Source organism: Malania oleifera, chromosome 5, assembly GCF_029873635.1.
Source record: "Malania oleifera isolate guangnan ecotype guangnan chromosome 5, ASM2987363v1, whole genome shotgun sequence".
Classification (NCBI taxonomy): Eukaryota; Viridiplantae; Streptophyta; class Magnoliopsida; order Santalales; family Ximeniaceae; genus Malania; species Malania oleifera.
Window position 1 is genome coordinate 28,509,296 of NC_080421.1, and position 12,468 is coordinate 28,521,763.

General features: G+C 37.2%; 1 protein-coding gene across 1 annotated transcript; it reads right to left on the bottom strand.

Annotated features, from left to right (window-relative positions):
* Nucleotides 1-5,669: 5,669 nt before the first annotated feature.
* LOC131155897 (putative disease resistance protein RGA3) lies at nt 5,670-9,023 on the bottom strand. The gene has a single exon (XM_058109346.1). The coding sequence runs from the start codon at nt 9,021-9,023 to the stop codon at nt 5,670-5,672; it is 3,354 nt and encodes a 1,117-aa protein (XP_057965329.1).
* Between the last annotated feature and the right edge of the window lie 3,445 nt (nt 9,024-12,468).

Here is a 12,468-nt window from a genome sequence, read left to right on the forward strand (position 1 = left end):
AAAGTAACTCATGTAAGTGGTTTTGATGCATCCAACTTTTTGCGTTTTTGTTGATGAATTTTGATGGATGAAAGGAAATGGACTTGAATAAAGATTCTCCTATTCACAATAGGTCCCTTGCAAACTTTTAATCTGGACTGTGTAAGGATTTTATTCATTTTATTGGTAAAGAATAGGAAAAAAAAATAAGAAAAAAAAAATAATAATAATTACGGTTAAAAGAAATGAAGGAAATTGGTTGAAAACTGAAATATACATGGCTTACATAATGTACATTATTTAAGAAAAGATGAGGCAACCTGGCAGATCCTTAATACGGTAATTACAGTACGATTATTGAACGGTAAAAAATTTAGAATCTATTAGAACTCAAAAGGGAATGTTAAATGTGTCCCTTTGAATAGAGTTGTTACCATCATCTTTAACATTTGCTGCTAGAGAAACAATAGTCTTTCTAAAACAGATCCTTATCTTAGGGAAAATGCTTAAAGATACGGTCGTGTTATATGTATATACATCTTAAACTAGACCCTTATCTTATGTTCAATAATATTATGAAAACTAATTTTGACGGTTCTATGCTTCTTTCTTCTAAATCTTGGATTTTTGTTTTTGTTTTAATTTTTATTTTTTTCGGTATCATTTTGTAGGCAAAGAGACATGCAAAGGTACTAGCTAGTGGAGCAAAAGCTCTTAAAATGGCCCTTATTGCAACTAAAAACATGAGCATTGAACATTTAAACATGGAAGTAGATTCAAAATTTTTGAGTGTATTAGAAGTTAAGAATATTGGTGCGGGATATTTGATCATTGCTTTCCAAATTTATAAACTCTATGATTTGAGAAGTCTTGGATTTAGAAAACGGGCAAGACTATCCTCACCTCAGGTCTCCCGAAAAAGTATGCTAAGAACACAACCATCGGTTATCCTTTTGAGGACTATATTTACTTACAACTTTCCTTTATTTTAAAGTGCTCATTACCTGACTTTTAGCTGCTAGGAGGACTTGCATAAGGCAAAGATCTCCCACCTTCAATCCTTAAAGGCATGTAAGGATGTAGCCTTCGAGATTAAAGGAAAATTCTTTGTGGTTTTCAATTTACTCAAAAGCACAGAAAGATGAGCAAGAAAAGGACATATAAATAAGATATTTAAACATATTCACAAAGTGCAATTATTATCACAATTTATGCAAAAATTATATGCAAAGTGTGTCCCATAATTTACAAATTGTAATAGAACCGTTAATGGAATCTTGGCTCGATAGAGTGAACCCAATTACAATATGTCTCCATGGTGCTAATAGATTTGACCATCTGAATAGACAACTAGGACATGCTGATAGTTAGTTGCTGCTTAGTTGGGATGCCTTGAAGTTCTAGCAACATCTTTATCATCAAAAGCATTAAAAGATGGTTCACCATGATTGGGAAATGGGCTTCCCTTCCTTGCTATTCCTATATTATCACTAAAGTCTACCTATCTTGCTTCTCTCAAGCTTTGCACCTTAAACTTTAGTGGCAAACAATTTTTAATAGAGTGGCCTACCCCTCGACGTGATAATCACAAGTGGCATTGGGGTTATACCATTTTGGATATGGCTCTTTCACAATTGCTGGTGGAATTGGAACTATCAAATGTCCTGCAACTAGTTGCGGGAAAAGTTTTGCATATAACATAGGAATCAACTGAATAGTTTTCCTTTTTTTTTTTCTTCAGTATGTTGCTTCGTTTAGATGGCAATAGGTGAAGTGATGCTGATATGTTCCTAAAATATGCTATTTTCAGGCCCCCATTTACTTATGTGTTGTCTTCTTTTACTTTGTAATTATCCATTCTTATCATTATTTGGAGTTACATGTGGTGGGTTTCATGTTTTAGGAAATTGAAGCTTAAATCAATGAGTTAAGTAGTGTAAGGAGTCAAGGCAACAACTTGAAGCACAAGGCTCGACCAGGTCTCCAAGACCTGAATTCAACTACAACAACATGACCCTGTTGGACCATGTGGTGCGAACATGCAGTCACAAAGGGGCGACTAGGTCTAGCTAGAAGAATTCAGGATGCTGATTAACTGAAGACTTTCCACAGTGCTTCAACGAGGGTGCGAGCAAGAGACCTTGGATGGGTGACCAGGTCAATGATGCTATTAATTGAATGAAGAGTTAATTGAATATTTTCTAGAGTGTCTCGACCAGGGCGTGACCAAGAGAACTTGTGGTGCGATCAAGTCGACTTTTATTGAGTTTAGAAATCTATTGCGCAAAATTTTGGATGAAAGTTTCCTAATTTGAATTCAATCGCGTGTAAACCCTAATGTGTATAAAATCAAAGTTCGAATAGATGATTAGGGGTGCCCCTTTGGTTGCTTTTGGTTTTGTGATAAACCTTGAGTGACGTTGGGTTGCCATTAGATTAGATTTCAATTACTTGTCAATTTACATGCTTTCTTTAATTTCAAGTTGAAATTTCAATTGTAATCAATTCTTGCTTTGTTTCAATTGCTTAGTTAACAAACAACCCCTAAATTCCATCTTTTCCTTTTGTTCAAGCGCCTGTTCTCCCATTCTCCTTCGTAGTCTTGGTGTCCCTTGACCTGTGCGAGACTCCTATTTTTATAGGGTCAGTCTTAGGTCAATTTAGTCAAGGTCTGGATTGTCCTTTCTTCCTTCTTTCCTTCCAAGCAGCAATCTGATTGCTGGCTTTCCTTCCTACAACAATACAATCCCCAATTCCTGCGATATGGCCAATTCTTCTTTCAATGGAGAGTCTGGCCAAAACTTTGGTGGGGGATACTGTAACGCCCCCAACCTGAAACTAGGGTCTGGGGCATTACATTTTTGGTATCAGAGCATAGGAGTGCTACTTTTATGAGCGGGTAATCACTCCTATCCTTGGAAACTCTCATTAGTAAAATACCTTGTATGTGTTTGAGTAGGAACAGAGAATGATTTCATAATTTTGGTTTCACTTGAAAATATTGAATATATATATTGTACTTAAACCTTGTGATTGTCACACACTGATTTAATTTATTCCATCCTTACTGAGATGTATCTCACCTGATAGTTTAACTTTATCTTTTTATGGACCTTCCCGTGATCGAGCTTAGAGAGCTCAAGGTCAGTCTAGCATTTTTGAGATAGAGGGTATAAACTCTGGTTGCAATGTTTGGGGTTGTAATATATTTACGTTTTCAGGGATATATATGGATGTTTGTGAATACTGGAGGTTGGGTTATGTTTTAAGATGTATATAGATATAGAAACTCTGGTATATTTTATTGAGGAGTTGTGATTATTTCTACTGTATAACTGATACAAAGACAAGTTCAAGTAAATGGAACACGTGACACCCGGGCCCCACTTGGCGGGTTCGGGGCGTCACAAGGTGGTATCAAAGGTGTATTTCAAATAACACTCTGGATCCTAGTTTCAGGTTCGGGGCGTTACAGGTATAGTTCAAATTCTAATTGATTTTGCAATATTCTTTTGAGGATTATTTCCATATTGGTTTAGAATCAAGGTATCATGCACATGCATCTTTAGATTTTTTACTTTTTTTTTTTTTTTCATTTAATTGCTTAGACTCACCCAAATTTGTTCTCGAATTGATGAACAAGGATCTTGGAGGATAAGATTTTGTACTAGGATCAGGATTATTTTGTTGTGAGATCCTAGTTGTACTTGAAATGTTATGGGAGATTGAAAATACATGTATGTTATCTTGGTGTAAGTAGATTCTGGTATTATGTTATATTGGTTGGATGGTTGTTATTTTATACTTACTGCTGTTTAGGTTTCCGCTGTTTATGACAGGGCTATCCCCGCTACCCATGGGTTCGAGTTGATGTCGTTATTATTTATGATTATTATTTGATAAGTTAAGCATGGTTGTTACAGACATGACTTGAAATAACTAGTTAAGGAATTAATAACGCTGCCTCTGCCATTCTTATATGACTTGATTCGTGCTCAATTGTAGCATAAGCCCTTATGGATTTAGTTGGGACATGACTAGGTGATTAAATCAACTGTAGCCCTATCAAGATGAATACCAACTCAAGAAAGGACATAAAGAATTAAGGAATCAATCTAGATGAATAAAACCCACACTTAGATCATGAATTAAAGTAATTGGGCTCATGACCCTTAGTTGTTCAAAATGAGTGATTTGATTTCATGTTTTCCCAAGATTAGGGATACCTGGTAAAAATTAGGGTGTCTACAAGAATAACACTAAAAATGCTGACTCCTTTTTGCCGCCACAGGGGCACCCTAATTTCTGGATTTTAACACTAGAATCAAAAATGGTACTCCATGGTAATTACAATAAGTACAAGGACTGTTTTCTAAAAACCTCACATGAATAAGCCAAGACTCAAAATAGAATAAAGACTTAATTTCAAAAATAAAGAAGACCACCTAGGCATATCACAAGACTCAATTTCAAACAGTTGACCTTGATTAAACAAATTGGACTTTATGAACACCTTAATAGAAATTAAATTCCAACAATATGATCTCAATCATTTAGTTAAGGAGTTAACAATACATGCTCAACTATACTAAAAGAACATATAAACTCGACTCCAAAATTTTGAAAAGAAGAGTAAGTATTCAAATATAACAAAAGGACCTATGGACTTAATCTAAAAACCACAAGATGTTTTAAAGAATTTATGGACACAACAAGATGATTATCGACTTGGATCATGGTGTAAGGAACTATAGACTTCATCTAAACAAGACAATTGCAAACTTGGACTATGGATTGGACTCAAATGTCAAGGACTTTCATAACTAAGTTTGTTCTCAGGGATCCATAAACGTGATCTTGTTTTCAGATTTAGGATTCAAATGAATGTTCCAAACGGGGGCCTCAAAATTTCATTGACCTCATGCGCCTCACCAATTAGCGTGACCTGATAAAAATTAGGGTGTCTACATACATCATAAAGAAATCTCAACTTACAAGATGCAAAATATTGATTTACAATTCTTCACTATACCTTTGCATTCATTTTCACTAATAATAGAAAATTTAAAGATTAAACTCTCCAAACAAATAAAACATTAAAACACATCAGTTTTGACATTTTTAAGTATTTATTACCTATTACAATTGGTGCGATTAAATTGAAATCGTTCGTGACATGTCCCTTTCCGTTGTGGGGGACCTCTGAGATCAAAAAATTAATTGTATGACTAGGAATTCGAGGAAATACTACCGGACCTTTAAATTAAAAAAAAAAAAATTCAATGCAATTCTCACAGCAATCCAGAGTGAATCCGTAAGTGCTGAAGAGGTATAAGGTGCTTGGCAATATTTCTTGTGCAGGCGGGGCAGGAGTCATTTCTTCAAGATGTGATGATGTGCCCCGAAGCAATTGATATTCTATTTGTTTATATTACTTATTACCAATTTTTTTTTTTTTTTAAAGAAGGGCGACATCTCTATTTATTTATTAATAAATCCTCACTTTTAGCGGATGATTACCGTAGTTACAAGACAATCAAAGGAAAAAATAAAAGACAAAACTTTAAAAGCCTCCCAAATAAACACCAACATCCAACATCCAGCCAAAACAAGATTAGCAACCATTCAATTAATCAGAAATTCATCCCCTCTTCCCTTCTCACATCTTAGTACATTTGGTACTTCCCGTCTCACATCTCTCTTAGTACATTTGGTACATGGGCTATCTTGGCCCAATCCTCCCCCCTTCCCTTCTCACATCGCCTCTCCAATTCAGGACATCCGCTGATCTCCAGGGTTTGGAGTCGAGTTAAGCACTGGACGCTTCGCGGAAGTGATGCCAGCTTTGGGCAGTTCGCAATCAGTAGGTACCGAAGAGGTGTGAGGTTGCCCAGCCAATTAGGCAGTGAAGCTAGATTTGGACAGTCCCACACACACAAATATTGCAGTGCAGACACATGTTGTAAGGCATCAGGCAAAGCCACCAGATTAGGATGGTTGCTAATGGATACAACATGAAGTGAATTGAGGCTCTTGATCCCCTCTGGCAAATCTACCAGCCCAGGACAACAATCAAGATGGAGAGCCTTGAGGGAAGTGAGGGAGCATACCCAATCTGACAAGGAATTTAGCTCATCACAACTTTGAAAGCATAGTTCCTGAAGCGATTTCAAGCCCTGTAGGTCTTGCTCATCCCCCAACTTCTCAAGCTTTGTAAAATCTTCAACCCATAGCGTCTTCAGAGAATTTAGGTTTCGCAGCACCCCTTCCGGAAAAGAGATTACGTCGTCATTGTTGGAAATTTCTAGAGTAATCAGGCTACTAAAATTTGCTATTGAACCAAGTAACACCTCACTGCATCCCGAAACACACATCTCTTTGAGTGACGGAAGGCATGCGGGCAAAGTCATTAATTTGGGGCATTCTTCAATTCTCAACCGAGCAAGATGAGGGAATAGATCATGTCTTGCATCCTCTCTCGATATACTTAACAAATTTGGAAAATCAAATATATGAAGACATTCCAAAGATGGGAATTGTATCAGTGTTGCACCTCCAGCATGGAATTGGTAATTGTCAACGTACTCTACATGATCCATTCCTCCTATATATAGTTTTCGCAAGGAAGGCAGTTGACCAAATGGTGGAAGTTGTGAACAGTTTTTACAGCCCAAGAGTGTAATATCAACTAAATTTTCAAGAATTGGATCCATCATCCAGCTTGGGAACTGGTTACCCTTGTATCCTTGTATATATAAACATTGAAGATTCAGGTGAGGTTCAAGGGCTTCCAGTACCTGCTCAACGAAGTCTTGTTTGTTAGATTCATGAGTAGGCTGCCAAGACAATAACAGGGAGCGAAGGTTATGCTTCCCAACCAGATTGGCTTTCTTGGCTTCTGTTAGATTTCCCACACGTTCAAGGTGGGTGATTTTTATTTCTTGTCTGAGATTCAAGTGCTGCAATTCATCTAGATGACAGCCTCCCGTGCAACCGACAATGAACATGCTCAATGTCTGAAGGCAACTCAACTGTCCAATATTGGGAGGCATACGAGTTAAACGATGACAACCTTTCAGGTAAAGATGCCTCAAATTCCTGAGACATGTTAGGTTATTGGGCAAACTCTGAAGTGTGTAACAATAATTTAGAGACAAAGTTTGCAAATTCAACAGGCTGCAAAGTGACTCAGGCAGCTTTCTGATATTTGTGTCAGAAAGGTCCAAGTACCTTAAATGTTTTAATTTGCTGATGGAGGCAGGCAACATGGTCATATCAGAAGAGCTCATATCCACCGCTCTCAAGAAACAAAAATTTGAGCGACCAAATATTGTACGCACAACTGCTTCATCAAAGATCAATTTGTCCTGCTGGTTTAGGATCAATGTCCGCAAGGATTCAGCTTTCATTAAATCTCTGGGGATTGCATCCAAGTGCTCTGGGATCAATGTAACATGTCGAGTTCTTTCTGTGATATTAGTTGAGCGGCTTGAGCCTCCATCCTTGATTACTTGGCATTCATCCTCCATAACAGATTGCGCCAGATCATGTACAAGATCATGCATCCTAAAGCTCACGATGTTTCCGCAATAATTCTTTTTGACATCATGGAAAAAAGATCTCCAGTATAATTCATTCCATGCCTCATTAAAGGCGTCTTCTGGCTCCAATTTTCCATTTGATGAGATGAAGCCGTTAGCCATCCATAGAATCATCAAATATTCCTTTAAAATCACCGCAGCCTTCGGGAAGACTGCACAATAGGCAAAGCAGCATCTCAATTGCAGCGGCAAATTATTATAACTCAATCGCAGGGCAGGCAAGATGGAACTCTCTTTCTGCGGTAGGTTCCAAATTTCACTATCTCTGACCGAAATCCACTCATTTTCCTCAACTTTGAAGCGCATTAGACTTCCAAGTGTCTTTGCTGCCAGAGGAACGCCCCCGCACTTCCTCACTATTTCCTTGCCGATGGCGACAATGTTTGGACGATTTTCCACTCCATTATTTCCAAATGCCCGTTGCCTAAATAATGTCCAACAATCATCTTCTGACAAAGCTGATAGGCTATGTGCCGGAATTGTGCCCATAATCGCCGCAACCGTCACAATACGGGTAGTAATGACTATAGAACTGCCTTTAGATCCACAGTCTAGCACAGATTTTAACTCCTCCCACTTGCCTTGATCATCACTCCATACATCATCCAGTACAAGCAAGTACCTTTTTCCATTCAGTTTCTCGCGAAGGCGCCTCTGAAGAGGATCCAAGCCTAAGGCTTCACAAGCATTTCCAGATGCAGATTCTATAATCTCTCGAATTAGCCTCTTCACATCAAAATCCTCTCTAACGCAAACCCATATCATAAGATCGAAGTGTCTCACTACCCTCTCATCTTTCAAAACCAGTTGGGCAAGTGTTGTCTTTCCGATGCCCCCCATACCAAGTATAGGGTAAACTAAAAGACGCTCAGCGTCGCTGGAATTTTTCACCAAATGCATAACAATCCTTTCTCTGTCTTCTTCTCTTCCGAACACTTCTGGTTCAGTCAAAATGGAACCGGTTTGGCGCATTTCCATGGTCATGTTAGTTTGCCTCTCCTTCCCCGTTTCACGCAAGTGGAAGTTCAACCGCTCTTGGGCAATTTGATCTAATCTTTCTTGAATTGCTTTCATTCTGGTTCCAATGTTTCGACGGAACAAAATATTCTTCCAGTGAAATTTGCTAGTTAAGAAAGATATGCATACCTTGTTGATCAATCCAGAGCTGTGGCTTCCAGTGTACTCTAATAGCAAGGCTTCGGTTTTGCACTCATCCAAGATGTCTTCTACCACATAAGCAGCATCTTTGAGCTTCCTCAGCCAGTTCTTTATGGCCTCGTCGTTGAGTTGTTTTTCCTCAGCATCTTCAAGGGTGGCATGGATTGTGGAAAGCGTGCTCCACAGTTTCTTCATTGTTTTATTTACACCCCAGAGCAATCCGAGTTCCCTCTGGATTGAAGAGCTCAATTTCTCAAGCAGAAATTGAAGAACAGCATCAGCCATATTGTTCACTCTGCAGATCAAATTTAGCTCCCGGATGAACTGAATATCTCATAGGGAACACTTGTTGACGATAAGGGTGGTCAACGTTGTTAAATGGAACATAGAAAAATCTCTCCGCAGGATGCAAATAGTGTCACAGCCAATGAGAGAGTCGAATAGATCCAAGCAATCATTACTCCATGTCAAGGAAGATGATTACGAATAAGATACTATTCCAATCCTTCTTTAATTGTGATTACAGCTCTATATCAAAGTGCATTCTCAAAAATAGAATATCACATATTCTATCATTTCAATTTTAAACCAGCAATGTAGTCCATGTGATGTTAGAGATTGAAAGATCATAAGAGAAGATGCTTAAGCTCTTGGAGATTGAAATCCTATAAGAAGGATTAAAATATCTTTGGGGAGAGAGTGAGAGTGAGAGAGGGAGAGAGTGACGCTATATGTCACCCATTATTTAAATAGAGAAATACTTATAAAGAATAGTTCTTTCATGTAAGATTTGAAACACCAATCCTAAGAAGATCATACCATAGGTCTTGGTTGATAATGGTTCAATACTTAATGTTTGTCCATATTCGAATTGCGAAAAAGAAAAAATGGTTGATTGAGGGGGACCATAACTCTAAATTCTTCCATTCAGTTATCAATCAAAGGTAGGATAAGGGTCGTATAGACCGTATGGTCTTGAATGACAGGAGGATATGGTGCAGAAGTAATTCATTATGAAGCTGCTGGTTTTTTTTTTTTAAGAATTTTCTTTCAGAGTTTTTAGTGGTTGAACCTTGTGATCTCTTCGAGTTAATTCAAAGGCAAATTTCAAATGTTGATAATAATTTCCTCTGTGCCGAACTGACGGAAGAAGTTAAAAGAGCGGTGTTCTCTATTCTCAAAGAAAGCAGTACGAAATCATATGGATTTGACTTTGAATTTTATATATCTTACTGGGACATTGTAAAAAAAAGATGTTCTGGATGCTAAAAAGAATTTTTTTTCAGGATATTCCTCTTTTTAGGTTCTTTTCCTCTTCGTTTATTGTCTTAATTCCGAAGATGGACAATCCTTCTACCTTTGATAAATTCCGGTCTATTAGTTTACGCTCTGTGGCTTATAAAATTTTTTCCAAAATTATTATTTTTAGACTAACTGAGGTTGTTGATAAGTTGGTCTCGCATGAACAAAGTGCTTTTATTACTGAGCGTAGTATTTTTGAGAATATTATGCTTGCATAGGAAATGATTCATTCTTTGCAAAAAAAAAATAAAAATGGTTGGCGATAATGTGATGGTAAAACTTGATATGATTAAGGCTTATGACAAAGTGAATTAAAATTTTCTTCTGGAGGTTCTTAAGAATTTTGGTTTCTCTGAGAGATTTTTCAAGCACATAAAAAATTGTGTGGAGTTCTCGTGGTTTTCCGTTATGATGAATAGAACCTTTAAAAGGTTTTTTCAATCTACTAGAGGCTTGCGGCAAGGGGATCCACTTTCTCATTATTTATTCATCATAATGGAGGAGGTTTTGACAATGTTGCTTAGGAAAAACTATGAGATGGGTCGTATTGGACAATTTAATCATTCGATTGAGGGCCCTTTGGTTTCACATTTGTTATATGCGGATGATATTCTTATTTTTGCAAATGGTGGGAAGAGGTCTATTAGAAATTTGGTTTACGCTTTAGAGATGTACAAGATGGGTCAAAAAATCGGTAAGACAAAGTCAGTGCTATTCCTTTCGAAATACATCACTCATGCTTGGAAACATGATTTATTAAGAATCATGAGTCTCATGGAAGGTAAATTTTCAGTTACGTATTTGGGTGTACCTTTGGTTTCTGAAAAATTGTCTTCCAGGACCTTAGAGTCTTTTGTAGAGAAGATTAGAAAGAAAATTGTAGGATGGAATCTAAGTTACTCCCGCAAGGTAGAAGATTGATTTTATTAGGACATGTGTTGTCTAACATGTTTATACATTTGATGTCTATTATTAATGTTTTGCAGGCCACATATTTTTCGCATCAACTCTCTTTTCATTAATTTTTTACGGGGAGAGTTGGAAGGTAAAAAGAAGATTCATTGGCGCTTTTGGGGAAAAAATTATAAACCTACCTCGGACGGGGAGTAGTTCAAAAATCTCTTCTCATGAAATTTGCCTTCAGATTACTCACTTCTAATAATCTCTAGGCATATTTTTTTAGAATTAAATATTACAGAAATGATCATTTATTAATAAGGAAGGGGAGACCAAATGACTCTTGGTTCTGGAGATCAATGATGACCATCATTTCGGAAGTTATGGATAATGTTAAAATTTTGGTCAGAGGTGGGAACTCTTCTTTTTGGTTCGATAGGTCGCTGACATCAGATCCGTTATCTGTGAGCACTGAGGATGTTTCGAACAAGAAACTGTGTATTAAGGATTGCTGGCTGAATAAAATCTGAAACTCTGATTTATTATTGGAATTGGTTGGTGCTAACAGAACAATGGAAATTTTTCATAATGTGCTGGCTGGTAAAAGTGGGTAAGATATATTCATTTGGAAGCCTACCCCTAATAGTAATTTCTCTATAAAAACGATGAATGACTAGTTTTGGAATTTTTTATTACTCAAAAGAATCTCAATGTGTTTATGGAAAGCCTAGTTCAGATGCTTTCCAATAGATGATAAAATTCATGCCAAAGGAATATTGATGGCTTCAGCATGTGATTGTTAGGTGCAAAAAAGACAAGAAAACACTGATCATATTCTATCTTTAGGCGAGATAGTTTCAGAGGTTTGGTGTCGGGTTAGACAGTATTTACGTGGTTTGACAATTTTGCCTACGTCCATGGAGTTGTAGGGATTTCACTATTATCAGGAAGAAAACACAGAGAGTGTGGCGATACAATGCTCTCCTTCTCACTCTCTCGCAAGTGCGACCGCTTAACCCTAATCACCCGAAAATAATGATTTTATATGCTGCAAACAGGGTTCCGAACGAGTTACAAAACGGTCGGGTCATCATCCAGATTTAATGTAACTAGGCTCCACAATAGCCCAACAGTATTAGGGATTCCTTTCCAGTGATTCCTTCTCTAGAAAAACAGAATTACAAACTGGTTCCACTATGCTCGAAAATTGTCTATTAAAGGTATTTTAAATGGGTTGATTCTGTGTTTAATTAAATGGTGCCTCTAAAATCAAAGATGCAAAGTGAGAATGGAAGGATTATATCAAAGTGCAGATAAGATGTGGAGAAGTATTCGATACTGGGTTAGTTTTTATAGCTAAGAGCACTAATTCTTTCAAAAATTGAAGATGTCGGACATTAAGATTTTAAAGGAATTTCAAATTAAGCATCAGGGAGTTTGTGACAGGCTTGAAAAAATTATTTCATGGGTTAAACCTCCAGCAAGGTGGATAAAATTAATTATGATGTGAGCTATAAGGGCAATCTGGGTA

What these genes read in the sequence shown, in the direction of transcription:
- LOC131155897 (XM_058109346.1), bottom strand. Translation starts at nt 9,023, where the DNA reads ATGGCTGATGCTGTTCTTCAATTTCTGCTTGAGAAATTGAGCTCTTCA.